We start from the raw sequence: 20,468 nt of genomic DNA on the forward strand, positions 1-20,468 counted from the left end.
TCCACACTCACTTCTAGGACATTAGACTTGCACCTTCATGATGAAATTTCAAGAAAATTCTGAAAGTCTATGTAGGCAATCGTGTGTAACACTGAATGGGGGAGGTGACAGATCGTGTAACAGGGGAAGAGGGGAAGTGATATAACAGGGGAACAGTGCGTGTAACAGTGGAATATGGTATGTAACGGGGGGTGTAACAGGGTATGTTACAGAGGAAGGTATCGTGTAGCGAATGTGTAACTAGGCATGTAACAGAGGCAGGATGTGTAATGGTGTGTAGCAGGACGTGTGACCGAGGAACAGGGGGAGCAACAGAAAACGCAGCAGAGTGACAGGTAGTAATGGGGGTGCAACAGAGTGAGCAGGGTGTCATAAACACAGGCCAGTTGGTTTGTGTTTTTTGGGATTATCGATTTCTGTGACACGGTGAAGTGTCTGTAGGTGTGCCGGAAATGCTAAGCGGTCCCCAGTGTGTCCTCTAGGGTCGTGTTACAACGGCGTGCTTCAGTTATCTAGCTGGGTAGTCAGCTGTAGTAACGCTGGTGGCCGCGGATGAGGACCGTGTGCTGTGATGGTGACACTCCCCCGTCACCCGTGATTTAGGAAACCTGCCGAAATGCTGTAGCCACAGAAAGGCGCACTACCGCTTCCTGGAATGTGTATGGGCTCTATGCTGGGTTCAGTGTGGCGGGGGCACACGTACAGTACAGCTCCTCTCTGCCGGAAGGTGGGGGGAGGCCATCTCACTGGTCAGCTGCATCCTTCCTGGGTGACTTTGTACTTGTACAGCTCTCCTGTGGTCCCAGTTTGAGGTGATATACCGTCTGCCCAGGTGTCCCCTAGGCTGGGGGAGGGAGGCACTGGGGTGCGAATCCCGTGTCCCTATGGTGATTTGAAAATCGCTTCTTTTGCTAAATAGCTCTGAAGTATTCAGGTCAGCGACGCAGGAGAAGCAGATGTGTTGCGGGCCATCCAGATGGCGGTGTCCTTAGTCCTCAACCGCAGCGCCACCTGCTGGCTCGCACAAAAAAAATAACTACCTAAGATCCCCAGCTCACAGGCAGAGAGATCAGACTCTGAAACAGAAACCGAGACTCCTCCCGCGAAGACGGAGGAAGGGCGGTTTGGCCTGACACATCATAAGGCTCCACTGGGGGGCGCTGTTTCCATGGCGCTGACCTCAAGGTGTACTTTAGCCTGCTTAGTACAGTTCTTTGCTTTCCCAGTAATGGGTGCATTTCCGGACCCTCTCCGCAGGTAGAATGTAAGAAGGCCCAACCCAAGGAGGTGATGTTTCCGGCGGGGACGCGAGCCCGGGGCCGGGGCTTAGCCTACACCATGGATGCCTTCATGCTTGGGATGGGCATGCTCAGTACGTACCGCCTCGCACCACGCCGCCGCCGCCGTCACAGCCCGAGGCCCTCGGACCCCTGAAGTGACACCATGAGCATTTAATCTGGGAGGGGTCGCAGTCCTGGCTGGGCAGAGGGCCATCCCTGGGTCGAAATCACAGATTCCTAAGGGCAATTTCGGTGGTCGCCTTCAGAATATCAATACAGGTTGTGAATGATCTACATCTTTGCGTGGAATGGGGGAATGGGCTTTAGTCCGGGGGAAATGTGGAGGGTTGTTGTCCAGTTTGCTGGGGGGGGGGGGGGGCGCAAACAGAGTGATGTTCTCCGCTTTTTATTTTCACACTGGGGGGGGTGAGATGAGGGGCAAATGATGCTCTGCCCCCTGGTGTCAGGGCTCTTTATAGCGCCCCCTCTGATTCTCACTCCTAACCGCACCCCTCGCCACGCAGCGACATCGCTGGGTCAGTGAGAACATTTCATTCGTTGGGGGTAGAGTTTAGAGAAAGAGCACCCGGGGTCACATGAGGGTGCAGAGTCCCGCCCCCGCAATGGTCATTTGATTACTGATTGGAGGACGCCCTTGCTGAGACTCCGCCTCCGCGTCATTAGCAGCCTGACCCTCTGAAGCCCCTGCAGAGAGTGTGGCTGTCAGCGGGAGTATTTCACGGCGGTACGATAATGAGTGCGGACAGTAGGACCGGCGTGCCATGGTGCCCCCGGCTCCCACCCGCCGTCTCTTTGGAGACCGATCCAAAGCCTCGCTCATTTCATACCTTTTTCCATGCAGGTCCGCAGCCAGAAAATTAAATTTATCTCTGCTTACTTTTTCCATTAGGCGCGACGTTTCGAATGTGCTGGAAATACTCTGGGTGCAGGGGAAGGTGTGTCAGGTGCCATTTAATTTGCCTTAATAGCTGATTCCAAATGGATTCTGGCTCTTTACTTTTTTTTACTTGCTGTTCGAGGCCTGTGGACGGCCCCCCCCCCCCCCCCCCCCCCTCGCGATATTAAATTAATTATGAGGCTCTTGAAAGCTGGGCGCGCTTTTGTTTACCTTTCGTCTACTGGCTTCCGCGTGTCAGCAGGATCAGAATCGTCGTGCCCTGCATCTGGTGTACATCTGTCCGTGAGGCGGGACCTGTGAGACATCTGCGGGGGGGGGGATGTTTGTGAATAATGCATGTCCTGCGTCATCAGGCGGACAGTCCATCTGAAGGTGAAACACGGGTCAGTCCTGTATAACCGCACAGCTGTGCGCTGAGGTCGTAGCGTCGCCGGTCCCCCCCGCCGTGCCCACTCCCCTCTCTGACAGCGACGTCCGCAACGTGGGAGTTTGTTTCCGTCACAGCGGGATCGGTAGCCTGCTGTCTGCTCCTGGAAGCTTCTGTGCGTGCTGTTGACTTATTTATCAAGTGACTGAACTTGGCTGTGACTTCACAGCCTGCTGATTGGCTGCTGGGAGGTCGTCTCGCTTCAGAAGCGCCCCGTTACCTCTTTATTTCCCACCCTTTCTCCTTCTCCGTTTTCCCACCTCGTCTTTGGCCTCTGTCTCTCTGAAGTTACTGTCCTTCACTGTCTAAAAGGAACCTTCCTGCCTTTTTAAATACAGAATTTAATTCGCTCATTCGTTTAAACTGGACTGCCGTTTGAAAGGCAGCTTTGAAGCTTATAACGAAATGAGTTTCAGTAGCCTAGAACCACGTGCCACTGACCACACCCCTAATGACCTTTGACCCCCTAGAGACCACGCCATGGCCTCGTACCACAGGCTGTCTGATAGTACACAGTCCGACGGGCACGACAAACGTCTCACACCATGAGGAATTTATCAGTCCTTAAATGCTTTCTAACTGACGTCGTCGGTGAGTTGTTCCTCTCTGAAGGAAAAGCTTTTCGCCTTTTTACCAGAGATTAAATATCTCTGGTAAAACAGTCCAGTGTTTTGGCTTGGCAAATTTGACCAGTAATGATAGTGGGACCGGACTCTAGCAAACGTGATGAGGGCCCCCCCCCCCCCAGCCTGACCTGTGATTTACCAGCTGGCCACTCACTGACCTCCTCAGTCTGTTTGAGGCTCCAGGCTGCCATGACAGCAGAGGGCTGAAGAATCATTGGCTATTGGGTCTCCATGGCACCAGCGGGTGCCTCCGTCCCCGTACCCCCCTCCCCCCCCCCCCCAGCAGGCATCAGTGCCCCCCCCATCTCTGTTGCTGCTGATTTAGACTCTTCTCCGTCTTCTGCCCTTGAGGCCAAAGACCGCAAACGGAGGAGGAGACCCACTCTGCCATCGTTAAAAATCTCCACATCAGCAGAAGTGGGTGAGCGGGATGCTGATAAATGGCAGGATAACGTGCCCAATTTACAACCCCCCCTCCCCCCCCCCACCCCCCCCCATGTCCACCGGTGGCTCAAACCTGTCGCATTATTCCGGCTGCATCCTGTCGCATCTTATCACACAGCTTTAGAAAGCCACCCCCCCCTTCCCCTGGCACTCACAGCTCTCTCTCCCCCCCCAACCAAGGTTACCCGAACATCGTCGCAACCTACGGCCGAGGATACACTGGATTCACCCCCAGCTACAGCTATCAGTTCCCCGGTAAGTCTCCCACGCTGCTTACTGCTGCCCCCCTGCTGTTTGTGGCTCTAAACTGCTTGGTTCTTCTTGATGGCACTTGGTTGGGTCTGTCACAGTTGCCACAGGCAGTATTTGACAGATTTATGCTACCAAAAGGTACAGTGTTAAAATAGGAACTTTGGGGCTAAGGCCGATGAAAAGTGTGTTACTGGAGGACTGTGGTTGGCCACGGCTTCTTCCCTGCCAGTCTTCATTGTGTTTCAGAGCGATCTCAGGATGATAGATACCCTTTTCAAAAACATGGAGTGGTGAATCCACAAGCGTTTAAAGAAATATCCAAACAGTTTGAGAGCATTCTGGCTCATGGAGGCAATACTGTTAGCGCCGCCCTGCTGTTAGCAATGCTAAGATGTTAGCGCCGTCCTGCTGTTAGCAATGCTAAGATGTTAGCGCCGTCCTGCTGTTAGCAATGCTCTGATGTTAGCGTCGCCCTGCCTTTAGCATTGCTCTAATGTTAGCGCCATCCTTGAGTCGCCATTGTTCTTATGTTAGCAGCCCTACTGTTAGCATTGATCTTCTGTTAGCACCGCCCTGCTGTTAGCATTGCTGTGATATTAGTGCTGCCCAGCTGTTAGCATTGCTGTTAGCACCACCCTGCTGTTCTGCTGTCAGCACTGCCCTGCTGTACCTCCACCTTTATCCCGGCTCCCTGCACAGCGCCGCCCTGCTGACTGATCTGTGTACCCATGGGCTCTCCAGCAGCTGCCCGCTGGTGGTTGCTTGGCATTTATTTACGGGTTATTTACGAGTGCCAGGGAGGGGAAAAACGTCAGAAATCCAGGAAAAGCCTGTATGCCCTGTATGTTTCTGTGTAAGTGTTGGGGGTGAAGGGCCAAGAGGGAGACATACATACTGAAAATTACAAATTATTTGGAAAATTTAAGCTGTTCAAGGAACCATCACTAATTAAATTTGACTTATTAATCTGATAGAAGGTGTACTGTCCAACCGTGTCCTGGGGGGGGGCGCTGTGGTAAATCGTTCCCATGAGCCGGCAGATGGGAGTTTTGTTTTGACTGACAGGTATTATTGTCTGAACCCCTCTATTGTAATTATATATATATATGTATATTATTATTTTGTGAGTTTTTTTTAAAGGGGCGGGGCACGACGATTGCCACTTATTGTCGATTTGTCTTAAAGGTGAGGCGCAGGGTGGGCTTGAACCCGGGAATTTTGTGAGGCACCATATTTTCAGGGGGGGTATCAGTGGTCCTGTCAGGCCGGCAAGCTCTGCTCCCTCCCATGCAGCAGTGGGCTGCCAGGTTGGGCCCCCTGACAGCTTTCACATCATTGGCACATCCCCCCCCCCCGGGACAGAACAGTCATCCGTGACTCGGATGGGTAGGTGGGGGGGGGGGGGGGGTGAAAAACGTTGAAAAAATTGAAAGCTAAACAGGGGCGTTATCTGCTCAGTAATAAAAGCCCGTGAAATTGATTTAACGTTGCCGTTTTTCCCGTGGGGGGGGGGGGGGGGGGGGCGTTTTCCGCCTTGCGAGGGCTAAACAATGAACTTCCCAGATCTATTAATTAGGTCCCCTAATCCGTCAGAGTTAATCTCTCTGCAGCTTCGCCCCTCAGTAACTTCGGAGCTGGGGGGGGCAGGGGGGGTGACCACAGTGTGTGATGTGTGTGCGGGGTCTGACAGTTGCGTGACTGGCCCTGCTGCGGGTCACACTTGAACAGGTATTCCCACGTTGTACAGTTTTAAAGTTTATTTTTTTTGGCAGCGGGGGTGGTGGGGGTTGTCTTCAGCCACTTCCAGCCCCTCCCAGCCCTGATCTCCAGCGGCCAGTCTTATGTCACCTTACACACTTACATTCATGCCCCACCATCTTGACCTTTAGGACTGAACTGCATGATTTTAATTAAGGAGAGTGTCCACTACAGGTGTCACCTAGTTCAGGTACGACTGACGAATTGTGTGGTCCCCCCCCCCCCCCCCCCACGCTTGTTAAGAAAATACCTGATTTTTCCTAAGAGGAACACAAGGTCCACATATCCACCCCCCCTCCCCAACCAAGAAGAATGTCACGTAATCCTTGAATGTGAATTTAATCAGGGTTGAGGCCCTGCAGCTTAGCAGATGAATCTCATTAACTAAGCCGTCGCCTCCAGAGAAATGCTCTGTTTTTACTACATTAAAAGGCAGCAGGGCACTGAGAGATGGAGAGTAAGTCACAGTGTGTGAGGTGAGCATGAGTGTATGTGCCACAGTGTTAGGCTTAGCCCTGATACTCTAACCCTAATACTTTAAAGTGTCAGTGTTAAGAGTGTCAGAGTAAGGATTACAGAGTTAGGGTTGGAGTGTTAGAATGTCAGAGTAAGGATTACAGAGTTAGGGTTGGAGTGTTAGAATGTCAGAGTAAGGATTACAGAGTTAGGGTTGGAGTGTTAGAATGTCAGAGTAAGGATTACAGAGTTAGGGTTGGAGTGTTAGAGTGTCAGAGTAAGGATTACAGAGTTAGGGTTGGAGTGTTAGAATGTCAGAGTAAGGATTACAGAGTTAGGGTTGGAGTGTTAGAATGTCAGAGTAAGGATTACAGAGTTAGGGTTGGAGTGTTAGAATGTCAGAGTAAGGATTACAGAGTTAGGGTTGGAGTGTCAGTGTTAGACTGCGTATAGGTTATAGTGGTGGAAATATTAACGCGGTTCCTTAACTGAGCTGTGTAGTCAGAGGTAGCTGCGTCTGGGGGGGTGTTTGGCGGGGGGGGGGGGGTGCCCCCTGAAGCCCACACCTCTCTCACCCATATCTGCCGTGTCTCTGTCCCTGCAGGGTTCCCGGCGACGGCATACAGCCCCGTGGCGGCAGCGGTGGCAGCGGCACGCGGCTCAGGTGGGTGGGCGGGGTGGGCGGGGGTAGCACTGAATGAGTGGACGTGCTGTGTGTGTGAGTGAGACTCCCCATGGCACACTCTCTTGACCCCCCCCCTCCCTCCCCCTCCAGATTCCACTGACCTAAACAGCGCAGTTAGATTCTCTACCTGGCGATCATGAGACACCCCCACATGGGGAGTGACTGGCTATACTGCCTTTCATTCTCTCAGAATCCCCCCCCCCCCCACCCACACACATACATACACACATACACTCAGCTTCCTGGCAGTGCTCTAATTCAGCAGCCTATTATGGGATGGCACTGACCAAAATGATTCCAGCGGAGATGTTCCACAAACTCGGTGGGATTCCTGTCATCTGTCAGGCTGGAAGTGACACACTCATATTAAGAGTGAGACATCATGACAAGCCCCGTGTATGGGGGCAGGAGGCGGGCTTAGCAGGGAGGAAAGTCATTGGCCGAGAACGGTCTCAGAGTCGGTATCAGGCGGGGCTACAGGTGTCCTGAGCTTGCTTCGGCCCAGATGTAGCTCCTAGGCCTGCAGGTGGGCGTCAGTCAGCTGGAGAGGAAGCGGAGGATGTTGCCAGCAGGGGGCGTGTGAGGCATCTGGGGGACGGAGTGAAATGAGGCAAGCCGACCGGTCGCCCCAGAAGGGGAGGGGGCATTCAGCTGTGGTAGTAATCAGGAGACCCCGCGATCGCCCTGCAACTCACATTTAAATTGAAACGTTCCTCTTCTAAATGAGCCCCGTCGGCAGCTGCAGCCACGGGGAAACAGCGCCCCCCGCAGGCGGCCGCCTGGTCCTGTTGGCTTGGGCAGAGGAGCCTCTAAGGGCTGCGAGTCGACGGCTGTGCTGGCCTGGAGCTTCTGCGCTCTGGGGGGCTCCTTTCTGTGGGAGGAACCTGCAGTCTCCTCTCTTCCTCACTCCTCTCTCTCCTCCTCCTTCTCGGTTCATTGTCCATCTCCTACTGCGTAACCACTCTTACCAATGTCATCGTTTTAGCTTTTCTTTTTTCCCCCTTTTCTTTTTATGGGTTCTCCCCCCTTCTTCCCGGATGTTACCTGAGCCCGATTCCCCTGTAGTCTGGCGGCCCGAAAGTCAATGGGGGGGCAGAGCCTGCGGCTCGCTCCAGGTGCGGCCCGTTAGCCCTCTGGCTGGTTTTGCCATTTCTGTGGCCTGTGTGTGCCTGGAGGGTGTCGGGCCGGTTCCGCTTAATCGGGTCTGACGGGGCACAGCCTTCCCAGTGAATGGATCAGGGCTCTCTCTCACGGAAGCACGGCAGCTGCTAATTGGTCACATATTCAGTTTTAAAAAGCCTTTAAAATGGAAAATATAAGATGCTCCAGGCAATTAAAAAAAAAAATAAGCCAGGAAAAAAAAAACACCCAGAAATGAGGGTGCTAATTACACTCGTTGTGAAGCTCTGGGCTGCTTCAGAAAAGTGTTTGATGAGCCTCTTGACATGGCCGGCTAAGTGAGGTCGCCAGGGGGATTTTGGGGGGGGCTGGACATGCTCCCAGTCTCATCAGATGGATTGTTTCAGGGTGTGTACACGCTAGCTGAGAGGTGGGGACACCCTGTCGTTTGCGTACGGTGACAATCCACACAGGAGAGGGTTTCACCCAGATAGGGATTAGGAAGATCAGAAGATTGTGGGGTCAAATCCCCAGTGGCAAATGCTTGAGTTTCAAGAGCTCCATTTCTTAAGTGAACGGCTTTTGGTGTGACATGATCACAGTGAGATGGACACAGAATGAGTCACGTTTACATGCACACTAAGAAAATCTAATTATTGTGTTAGTCCAACTAAAACTAAAAATTTCAAAATGCATGTAAACATGTCAGTCCGACTAAAATGCTACTAAATCGAATTTCTCACAGTGGAAGACACCCAGATAATGCGATTGGTAGTCGATTTCCTGCATGTACACGTTCAATCGGACTCAAACTGGCCTAGGCGCTCTCGACATGCCGCACAATTTCCCACCCTGGGCTTAGCAGAAGCAGCCGGTACACTGAAGAAGCTCGGAGCGTAGCGGAGGTTGCGTTCTTGGTGCACTCCAGCACCATACAGTGATGTTGTCTGTCTTTGGATGATACCACAGCCACAAGAAATAGCGTCTCGTTTCTTAAAAAATAAATTAAAAAAATAATAATAATACAACGTACGGCACATACGAAATTTACAGCGCTGTAAACCCGTCCGATTCACCGCTCAATTAAAGGGCACTTTCCCACCGCGTCACATACCATACTTTGCTACTTCAAGAAGGTATCAAAAGTATAGTACTTCAAGGTGTTAGTTTTCAACTTGCGTAAAAACTGGTACCGGCGCCAAATGACAACACAACGCAAGGTGGGATATTTTGTACCGAATTCATAAAATGCCTGTAGCATATTGTAGGACTGGACGACGTGCGATATTAATACCAACATGGTATGCTATGCACATCCATCGCCAGCGAGCTAGATTAAGATTTTTCTTATCTAAAGTTTGGTACGGATATTACAGCGCAGGGAGTTTAAGTCTCACTAAAACATTTTGCTCTATCATATGGGGAAAATAACCTAACAATTTTAAAGTTTACCTCCACTGCTTTTGCACGAGCGCTGCATGCGCTCTCTGAGGCGATCATTTTCATCCTTGCTGTGTAAATCACTCCTACACGGGTTCATGAGAAATTTATGCTGAACTGCTTTTTTTGTTTAATAAATACCCCAATATTTTTTTTTACAAAATGAAGTAGCACTATTTGAAAATTTTTAAATACCGTGCTGTCATAGTATACTAAACAAAATACGTTACTTATTGTCATGCCGTCCTGACCTTGTTGTATCTGTTCGTCATACCAGATCGCAGTTAAAGCCCGGATCTCTTCATTTGCACATGCTTTCATTATTACTTTCATTATTTGCTTTACGTCTGCGATGTAATTAGTCAACCGGAAAAAGCCCAATACTCTCAAGCTTAAAGGAGCCATATCGCCACCTATTGTAGCGGAGTCAAACATACTTTGGTCAGTAAATCGATTCCCCTCCCGTGCATATATACTGAGACAAGGACTGCAGTCCGATTAAATGGTGAAGTCTAGGTGTAACCGTAGCTAGACTTAAATGTGCAAGTAAACATACTGACTGTTACTGCTGGAAGTGGGACTCCTGGGGGGGGGGATGTGTGGCCAATCGCTCATCCTCACACTTGAGGGTGGGTGGGGGGGGGGGTCACTTTGGCCTTGACGATTCCCAGTTCGCATCCTTCCCCCCACTTGTGTTTTGATAGCTGAGGAGGGCGTGAAAGGAGACGCTTCAGCTCCGTAAAGGTCATTGTTTGTTTGCTGTAGGAGATCTAATTAGGAAGGGGGGGGGCATTACTCGGCTAATTAGAAGCTGTGCCATCGCCCCCTTCGAGTGCCAAGGGCAGCGGCCATTAGCCTGCGTCTCACGGCCGGATTAAACCGAAGTGTTTCTCTTTGTGTTTGTCGCCGCTGTGTTCTGTGGCGATTAAATCCACCTCCTTTGGGGGGGGGGGGGCGTTCTTTTTGCCCTCCAGTCCTCCTCCGGCAAGTGCAGAGCTCTCTTGTTGCCGATTTGTCTTTGGGGGTGGGGCCAGCTGCTCTGACTGTCATGGAGGCGGTCGGAAAATGAGGTCGGAGTTTGCTGCCGGAAAAGGTCCTAGCATTCGCATTGTGTGCGTTTATAGCAGTGGCGAGTCTTTTATAAGTTGGGGGGGGGGAGAGATTAGAGGGACCATAATTCCTAACTCATCGTTAGCCAATCGGTGGTGTGACAGGGGAGGGGCACTCTACACGGCCAATCGGCTTTCAGCTGAGGCCCCGCCCCCGATTTATGGGAACTTGTTTGCAAAGCTGATTGGCGGATGGAGCAGCAGCAAGGATACCATGATACTTCGTTAGGACCTCAAAATCCCCCCCCCCCCCCCAGCAAACTCAATTGTGAGTGTTTGAATGTGCCAAACTGAGCTGGGGGGTCAGGGATGTCTCACTACTCTCCTGGGCTGGAGGGTGGGGGACAGAGGTGTCACCATGTACACCTGAGTTTAGCCACAGAACCCGTGTCCATCTTAACCACTGCCGTCGGATCCCATTTTCCTCACTGTCTTTCCCTCCACATCCCCTATTTATTTCATCTTTTTATAACCCCTCTGAAAGTGGGTGCCCCAGACCCCTTTAACCACTTCGCCCCCTGCTGGCCGGTCACTGTGCACAGCTCATTCCCCACCACACCACAGGAAGGCCTGTACTTCAGTGCTTCATAAGTGATAGCGACCCCCATTCCGGCTGTATCTCCTAGGGTTCCCTGAATACTCATTCTATCCGACGCCTGGTGACCAGCGGGGGCTGGACTGTGGCCCCCCCGCCCCACTGCTGCACGGCGCCGCAGCCCTGCATCACCCCCCCCGTCGCGGACCCCTTTAAGAATGCAGGTGTGTACCGCCGTCATGGAAACATGAACCTGAGCCCAGGCTGGGCCCGGATGGAGATATGGGAGACCCAGGGTTGTGGGGGTGGGGGGCGATTTTATTATTGTTTGCGATCTTCCCGCATCCAGGGCTGCCTGCATGGCCGATAAAGGGTAAGATTTTCACGGGCCCAGACACTAGGGGGCGCCCATGGGTGCGTAATAAGGGGGTACTTTGTCGAAATGTTCAGGGGCCTGAAGCCCTGACTACCTCAATTGATACAGCCCCCCCCCCATGTCTGTGTCTGTGCCCGGCAGCGGGTACCATGGTCATGTGACGAGGGCGTCGCCACTCATGCTGGGCTTCACGCTGGCTTCTCTGTGACTGGGCTAATTTCATTCGTCTCAGATAAAATGTCATCTTTTTTATTTGCGGTTTGTAATAATTGTTACTTTTCTGCAGCAGTTAATGAATACCTCCCCCCCCCCCCCCCCCCCCCCCCCCCCGGCCCACCTGTTGTACCTAATGAGTCGGTTGAGATAAGCTGTGGAATCTGCTCCCCCCACCCCCACCCGATTTTAGCCTGGGGTGGGCCGTGGCTTGTGCTCTGTGTGAATGGGCTGTTTCAGGGGTATCAGGCCCCGACTGGGGTTAAGCGCTGATCTGTTGTCAGTTCTGCTGGACCTGTGATCGCTGGCACAGACGCTGGGATGGTTCTGAAGCCCTGGGGGGGGGGGGGGGGTGGGGGGTGGGGGGGGGGGGGGGGGAGATGCGGAACCTTAGCCGAAACAGTCGAGCGGTGAAGCTTCCGCTGACCGAAATCGGCAGGGAATATTCCGGAAATCGGCCGACAGACAGTTTATTGGGTGCATTGTCTGCCTGAGCCTCCACTGGGGGGCGCTGTCTGTAGCGGATGGCCTCCTTAGGGTGCGCTGTGCTCGGCAGTCGCTTCATTCTTCCCCGGGTCTCAGCTCAGAGGTTGGGGCTCAGTGTCAGGTGATGCGGTGGTGCTCATATGCATGGAAACACGCACTTACTGTGTGGTGTCTGACGGCTCCTGCACTGAGTGAACTGCATTGTGGGAGTGAAGCCCTTCATGTCAATGAGTTACACCCCTTTTATACTCCCCCCCCCCACCCCAGTCATGAATGGTGAAGTTTGTAAGATGTATTGACTGAGCAGTGGGGGTTGCGCAAACATGTCTGTCTCTGTCTGTCTCTCTGTCTGTGTCTGTCTGTCTCTCTGTCTGTCTGTCTCTCTGTCTGTCTGTGTCTCTTTGTCTGTCTCTCTGTCTGTGTCTGTCTGTCTCTCTGTCTGTGTCTCTTTGTCTGTCTCTTTGTCTGTCTCTCTGTCTGTCTGCGTCTCTCTGTCTGTGTCTGTCTGTCTCTCTGTCTGTCTCTCTGTCTGTCTCTCTGTCTGTCTGTCTGTCTGTCTGTCTGCGTCTGTCTGTGTCTGTCTGTCTCTCTGTCTGTCTGTGTCTCTCTGTCTGTCTGCGTCTCTCTGTCTGTGTCTGTCTGTCTCTCTGTCTGTGTCTGTCTGTCTGCGTCTCTCTGTGTCTGTCTGTCTCTCTGTCTGTGTCTGTCTGTCTGCGTCTCTCTGTGTCTGTCTGTCTCTCTGTCTGTGTCTCTCTGTCTGTCTGCGTCTCTCTGTCTGTGTCTGTCTGTCTCTCTGTCTGTGTCTTCCTGTCTGTCTGTCTGTCTGTCTTACTCTGTCTTCAGTCCCTGAGTCCCTCACCTCCCATTTTCATAAGAGCTGCTTTAATAAGACTCGTTATGATGTCCATTATCGTTACCCCCCCCCACACTCTCTCCTCCTCTTTTTCTCCACCGCTCACTCCTCTCCAGTTGGCTTCTCCCCCCCCCCCCCTTATAATACTGTTCCCTCGCTTGCTCGGCTGTACAGGATCTCCCCTCCCCACCGCAGCATCATTCCCCAACCCAGTTCAGCTTTTCCCGTCTCCTGCATTTTCCGCACCCCGTTCATCATGCACTCATCGGTCTCGCTTCCAAATCACCGCCCCCCACCCCAGTCACCCTGTCTCTGTGACTCTCATCCCGTCACTCAAACCCGATCTTGGTTCCACTCCCCCACCCACAGGTACCAGCCCAGCGCGACCCACTGGTTTCCATGGTGACAGCAGCCCGGGGTCCGTGGTCGACCTGTACGGACCTGGTAGCCAGGACTCCGGCGTGGGCAATTACATCAGCGCCACCAGCCCCCAACCGGGGAGCGGCTTTGGGCACGGCATTGCTGTGAGTAACACCCCCCACCACCACCACCACATAGTGACTAAGTTCAGTGATGCGGCTTCTTCAGTGGTCTTACACACGTCCCCTTACTCTTGGTAGGATTATATACTGCTTACCCAGGATGCAGACGTTCTGCTTTTCAAGCCATATCGCCCCGAAAATTAGCGCTTAGCTTTTAGCACGGCTAAAGCCTGCGTGTCAGCCTGAGAAGTGGGGCGGGCAGATGTGCACAGTCTCCGCAGATGCGCGCGCCGCAATTCCCTCACGCCTCCAGCAGGGCGGGCAAGTCTAGGCAAGTCAGGCAGGCAGAGTAGCCTGCGATTTTTAGCCCGGAGGATCGATTTGCGAGAGTGTGATGGGACCAGGGGCAGAGGGTCAGCGTGTCCAGGAAGGAGGCAGGGCAGGTGGCCCGTTAAATGAACTGGATATAACCAGCAGTAACCAAAACGCAAGCAACGCATGTCGTAAAAGTAATAAAGTTGTTCGCTCTTGGCTTTTATGATTAGCTTAGCAAATGCTTCTGACCACGTGTAGCGCCGCTTACGTCCGCATGTATCTTTGTGTTCGCTGGAAGGAGGCGGCCCCTTTAAGAGCGCTGCAGACCCGGGCTTTGACCTTACAGCCTTCTGGTCAAGCTTCCGGACCTATGGTTGCCTCCTGTAAAACAGGAGGATCTAAACGGCGCAGAGTGCTGTGTGTGGCCCCGTGGCTCGCCAGCCCGCTTCGCGTCCCCAAGCCAGAGTGTCACTGCAAGTCTGGATGTGATCCGCTAAGTGATTAGAGGTGGTAATAGACAGGGCATTGTGTGCAGGGGGGGGGGGGGGGTGCATTGGGGACGCATGCCGGGTGATTAATCGCAGACTTAAAAACTAAATAATGGATGTTTCACTGTTTAAAAACAATGTTCTGGGATTAAAAATGGCTGCCTGCCCAGTAAGAGGTTTGCTGTTTGTTTTGTTATCGATTAGCAGCATCTAAACAGTGAAGGGGGGATGGGGGGGGGGCAGCCATGGGGGGGCAGCCATGGGGGGGCAGCCACGTTCAGCACAAACAGAGGGCTTATCACTGGGCATGGCTGCTGCACCAGCCACGAAGAGGAAATCTGATCCTGGACCAGTACTTCAGACGCCGTGGAGGGAGATATATATACGTTTTTAGGAAGTGGAAATCTGATCCTGGACCAGTACTTCAGACGCTGTGGAGGGAGATATATATACGTTTTTAGGAAGTGGAAATCTGATCCTGGACCAGTACTTCAGACGCTGTGGATGGAGATGTACGTTTATTGTGGGGGTTTTAAATATGCGGTGACCCTTGATTGCCATTAAGCAGCACTGACAGGAAGTGACTCGAAACAGGAAGTACAGGCGGGGTCCCCGAAGCTGGCGGGGGCCCCAGAACCGGTGACCTTCACGGGGGGGGGGGGGGGGGGGGTTGTGTCCATACCTGGTCCATACCTGATCTGCTCACTGACACTGACACGGTACGCTGTGCAATTCTAGGCCCACTGATCGCGACGGCGTTTACGAATGGATACCACTGAAGCGAGGGTCGCGTGCCATCTTGCCGGAGGTATTGCCAGTTACTCTTTCAGTAATCCGTTATCCCCTTTCCATCCCATTTCTCTTCTTGCTCTTATTCCATTTGTTTTAGTTTATCGCTGTAGCTCTGCTTCTCCGCGCTCTACGTTCCATCCATTCTTCTCCCAACTCTTGGTCGGGATGAACACTGCAGACTCGCTGCCGACTCCCCTGCACGGCACACTTGCTTTCTCTGTAAAGACTCGCTGCTGACTCCCGCACTCTGTGGGTCCTTGGAGAGATTCCCGCTTAGCTTTCTGCCTCGTGAAGTTGCCTAAAATAAGCCAATTAAACACCTACAGAAATAAGGGTGGAATCATTGGAGGTAAATTCAGTGAAATCACTCCCTGGGATTCAAACTAACAACCTTCTGATATCAGGCATGGTGTATTAACCCACTGAGCCACAGAAAGCCTCCCCTAGGATTAGTAACCAGTTCAAATCATGCCACCCACTGTGCTGTTGATGGGACAACATTAACTTAATGGCACCTGCAGGCCTTTTTGGTCCGGTCTCTGCAGGTCAGGTTCTGGGTGGATGATTTGGTTCCTCACAGTTCCACACCGGGTCCTGTCATTTAATTGTCACTTCAGCGTCTCTCCACAAATAACCACACTTACATCACCAAGTGAGAGTTTACGGGGAAGGCAAAGTGTCAGCCACGTGGCTGTGTAAGCATCTGCCGCGATGCCGTGCATGCTGGGATACCAAGCACCTCCGGCCTGTAATCGCCTCCCTGTCACCTCACTCCTGGTCCTTTCTAACTCCCCAGTTTCTTCTGGTTTTTTTGACTGGACGACTTCGAGAGTGGCCTGTGTGCGCTGAAGAGATAAGGGGCTTTCCGGGGGGGGGGGGGGGGGGGGGGGGGTACACTGCACAATCCAAAGGCCCATTTGACCACCTAGGAGCTTTAGATCGGAGCCCTTGGCAGAGAGAGAGAGCTGAAATTCTGAGGAGGTTTGATGAGGATGGCTTCCCCTCACTCTCTCTGCATGCAGATCTTTGTGGGGAGGGGGGGTGACCTTTTTGCACTGTCTTTTCCCCCCAGGAGACCCTGCCGGGAGGGGCCAAAGAAGAAGGCCTGAAGTTTCTAATCGGTTCTGTGTACAGGTGAAGTCATCATCATCCCAGCACTACAGTAATCCCACCCCCCACCCCCCACCCCAAGCCACCCGAAGTGGAGCGTTGCTCAAGGGTGGTACCACAATCCTCAAACCGTCATGAAAAAGCAAAGCCTTCAGCTCTGCAGTCTGAGTGACCACAGTGACACGCAGGGCCGGCTGCCCACTTCCCGCATCTCTCCGACTGCCCCACGCAGCTAGGGGGGCGACGTTCCCCATCTGACCGGCTTGCTCATGCTGTACGTGCTGTGCATTCGTTTTATCTTGCGTTATGCTGTCGTTTATCTCTGTACTACTTTCTCTGCTGGGTGCTGAATACGTTTGCTGAGCGTTACTATTACTTTAACTCTGGTATCAGGCGGGATGGGACACGAGTGGGGGGGGGGGGGGGGGTAGGGAGATTTTACTTCATATAAAAGCTGAGAGCAACTGACTGTAAGCAAATGTTATGAACTGTTTTATTTTTGTGATGTCTTGATGTTAACCATAATTAACTATTTTGGGCAATAAGAAGAGGACAATAATATTTTTACTGTCCTTTTTTATAAGTGTTATTTAGACAAAGATTTACAGGTTTTATTTTATTTTAATAAATTGTGAACTCAACTTTACTCAAGTGGTAAAAAAATATATAAACTGTAAATATCGTTCCAGTCTCTGCGTATAACCGGTTCAGAAAAAAAATATACCTTATTTTTTGGTAGGTGTGTCACAACAAATAAATAAAAGAAATGAAAAATGCTTTAAAAGTGAAAATGCGCTCAGGCGGATTGACAGGCCGTTATCATGGCGCGGCTTTGTGTGGGAGGGGCCGCTGGACCCCCCCCCCCCACGCCGGCTCGGACCCCCGGGACAGACCGATGACGTCATTACAAATAGCTCTGCTCGTTAATTTTGTTCCCCCCATCTGGAAATCAAGGTGTAGATCTAGCGCTGTGGGCGCGACCGTTAGCCACCGGTTGTTGATTTAGCATTCAGCTCCAAAACATATGAAACTTTAAAGCACCGTCTGCTCCCCTTGTTTCCCTTTCCGTGCGATCAGGAAGGGAAACGCAGCCGAGCGTAACCGAGGTCCGGTTTAACCTCAGAGGCTCACAGGTGTACCTCTTTTATTTGATGGTACATAGACTAAAACAAGAATAATAGACCAGTAAAAAAATCGCACTGTGACTGGTAGGAAAAGAGTGACCATCTGAGATTTGCACATTTTCACCTTTGGCTGTTTTTATATTATTATTTAAATTGTGTAAACCGGATGGGGAGGGGGTGAATATGCATAGTGGATGCAGTCAAGCTGACGGCCGCGAGCGTCGGTCTGTCAGGCCGCGCGAAGCTGGGGATGGGAAGCGCGTGGCAGCGATGAATATTAATAGGGTGATGGAAAAAGACGGCAGAATCCCTTTAACGAGAAAGATAGCGATCACCATCCACGACTGATAAATGCACATGCTGTGTTTTTTCTTTCCTATTATTATTGGTTTTTATTATTTGTATTCCGTGTTTTGTACGTTGAAAAAGAACCAGGTTTAAGCAAAATGCTGGACACTTTAGAGGAAGAGCCTGACCTTCGTCGGGTTTCCGTTTAATAAAACCGCAGGTAACGAGACGACTGCAGTGACAGTGAATTAAAAATAATAAGCATATATGTATATAACGAAGGTGGTCCTTTGCTGATTTCAGTTATCAATCAGGGGAATTTTATTCAAACCCTTGTGGATGTTAATATGGGAGATTGTATGAAAAGTAATAATATGACGTACTGTACCACCTTTCCTGTCCCGTTCTGCACACACGCCTCTCTGATCGTCGTCGTACGATGGGTGTTTTCTCGATTTAACTGAGTGCTGTATTTAATGCCGGTGTACGTGGGTCCTACCGCTCAGTCGTGTTCTTACTCCAACCCTGTGTATCTGCTAGTTAGCCGTAGATGTAGATCTTTAGCTAGTTAAGATTAAGAAGTAGCCGTAGTTCAGATTTAGGGCTGTAGTCTTTCTTATAAGATCTAAGTTTTTTTAATTGGAAGAAAAAAGCATTCGTTTATGGGGTGGATATCTCTGTGTCGTCCTCTTCTGTTCCTTACGCTGATCTCCACGTGGTTTCAGCCAACCAAAGCTCTCGCGAAAAATACACTGGGAAGTCAGCGCTGCAGGACGGGACTGTAAACCAGGCAGGCAGAATGTCTGAAGAGGTTTGCCATACTACCTTAAATGTTAATGCTAGATATGCAAAAGTTTTATTTTTGATTATCTTTTTAAGAGGGACACAAGCTATAAATACGATAAAGATTTTTATTACGTGAAAGAGAATATTTTTTTAAAGTGTTCTATCACATAAATGATAATAACAAAACAATAACTATGGCGATATTAAAGACCTGTGTAAATGTTTGGTGTTTGTATACATCCTCGTGTGTGATTTTTTAATACTGCTATGTTTTTTAAACATGTCTGATTCCTAGATTCCTCAGTGATCTCTTCTGTTTCTTGCTCATCTGGAAACGTCATCTGAGGACACCGTGATTTACTTTTGTACCCTTTAACTACACCACCTGCTCCTTGTTTTGACCAAAATGCAGGTTTCGTCGTTTGTTTTTTTTTTGTATTACCGTGTTGGTCTGCTGTGATCGTGGCAAATACTACGGGGGCCGTACTGAGTCACCGTAACTGCGTCGGTCTCCGGGGTAATGTGTCACCACAGCATGGGCGACCCAACAGCTAGAGAATATAGTCTCGGAATTACCTGGAACATTCACTGTTTTTACGTTCTCCAACTTCTTAATTTAGTGGATATTTCTAGCCGAAGCGACATTCGTCTGAAAGCAGGGACAAACGCTCTCTGCAGCAATTGGGGGGGGGGGGGGTTTAAGGTGAAATCTTTGGGGTTTGAACTAGCAACCTTCCGATTACAGCCGCATCTTTCTAATGGTGTGTTGCGATCAGACGTGTCCCAGCACGAAAAGAGGCCATTTATAAGAGTAGATTCTTGTTCAGGGTCACATGTCCAGAACGAAGGCCAATTTTTCTGCTGCCTTTTGGTCAAAGTGAAGAGTGTCGTCCGCATCTTCTCACCTAGCCGCTCGTTGATTTAATCGGCCATTTTATCCCATAGCTTAGAATTTGAGGTAGCATGGCACCATCGACGCAATTTAGTTTTCTCATTGTGCAGCGGTTTTTTCAGAGGCGAGTGTTACACACCTCGCTAGATTAGAGAGAGTGAGTGAGTTACACACCCCTGGAAGTTGTCCTCCGAGAGAGCAAGCTCCAGGGATCTTCCAGACTTGAATTTCCAGGAAAGGGGGTGGAATATCGACTGAACTGCCACCCCACCGGTCGATGCGCATTGAGGGTTGCGCATATTTCTGTTAATCTTTTTTTTTTTTTTTTTTTCGTGACGACGTCCAGCCATTTCACGTGAGATCAGAGACACCCTCTTCTGTTTTTTTTTCCTCTTCTATTTTCTGTAGCTGACACTGTTTGTATCATGTGCTGTTTGCCGTGTGGACCGGTGCGTTTGTGAGCTTCTCTGTTAAAAAATCAAAAAAAAAAAAAAAAAAACGAAAATACTGAAACTGAGTCGGACCGTGTTGTATGGTGCGTACGATACTGATGACTGTTACGGGGTCCGCCAGACCACGTGGGCGGTCCTGATGTCCAGGATTTGGGGGCTTTCACCCCCTGAACCCCCTCCCTGAAATCCGTGGTGGCCTGAATGGTCGCATGTGGACCAGGGACACCGGATATCGGACATGGACTAACGAGACTCTGGAAGAGCAGAGGAGGGTGTTGAGGTGGTGTTGAGGTGGGCCCCTGGTGTTGAGGTGGGCCCCCCTCTCTCTCTCGCCATCACGGCCTCGGTCGCCTGCCCACGTTCACTGCTGACGGACTCCCATTCGTGAGCGGCCTGCCTCCTGCTCACCACCGGAGGGCGCCCTTCAGATCAGGGTGTGTCGTGGCGCCTGGCGCTGCTGTAAGATAACGTGCGAGTGGATGGAGTGGGTGGGGGTTTCCTCACATCTTTGGTGTGCAAAATATACTTTTTATATTTGTATTTTCAATTAATAATGATAATACTGTTTGTGAAAGGTTTCCATCCTCTACTGTGGTCCAGAAGTTGACGTGTCTGTATGGGGGGGGGGGGAGAATAAAACAACAAAACCTGTTTTTTTCTTTGTTTTTTATTTAAGAGCAGTGCTGCAGTCTGCACACACATGTTTGGGAATTATGGGACATTTTTTTAAAAAAACCTGGCAAGGCTAATGAATATGGAAT

The 20,468-nt window shown here is 51.0% G+C and overlaps 1 protein-coding gene and 1 long non-coding RNA gene across 6 annotated transcripts in view; one reads left to right on the forward strand and one right to left on the reverse strand.

Annotated features, from left to right (window-relative positions):
• Positions 1-17,465, forward strand: part of LOC125721726 (RNA-binding protein Musashi homolog 2) — a 69,810-nt gene extending 52,345 nt beyond the window's left edge. Inside the window, exons 9-14 of one of the 5 annotated variants that reach the window (XM_048997759.1) lie at positions 1,258-1,372; positions 3,877-3,951; positions 6,767-6,826; positions 13,348-13,502; positions 15,001-15,071; positions 16,128-16,247. In XM_048997759.1, the coding sequence (XP_048853716.1) occupies positions 1,258-1,372; positions 3,877-3,951; positions 6,767-6,826; positions 13,348-13,502; positions 15,001-15,042 (447 nt within the window). In that variant the 3' untranslated portion in view covers positions 15,043-15,071; positions 16,128-16,247. Of the gene's footprint in view, positions 1-1,257; positions 1,373-3,876; positions 3,952-6,766; positions 6,827-11,141; positions 11,275-13,347; positions 13,503-15,000; positions 15,072-16,127 lie in introns of those variants that run through there. The other 4 variants (XM_048997758.1, XM_048997761.1, XM_048997760.1 and 1 more) reach the window with 4 other exon arrangements.
• Positions 664-9,717, reverse strand: LOC125721742 (uncharacterized). The gene is made up of 3 exons (XR_007385959.1): positions 9,658-9,717; positions 2,410-2,504; positions 664-1,014 (listed from the first exon to the last, which is right to left on the reverse strand). It is a non-coding gene; the product is annotated as an uncharacterized LOC125721742 (long non-coding RNA).
• Positions 17,466-20,468: the final 3,003 nt, after the last annotated feature.

Source organism: Brienomyrus brachyistius, unplaced genomic scaffold, assembly GCF_023856365.1.
Source record: "Brienomyrus brachyistius isolate T26 unplaced genomic scaffold, BBRACH_0.4 scaffold35, whole genome shotgun sequence".
NCBI classification, from domain to species: Eukaryota; Metazoa; Chordata; class Actinopteri; order Osteoglossiformes; family Mormyridae; genus Brienomyrus; species Brienomyrus brachyistius.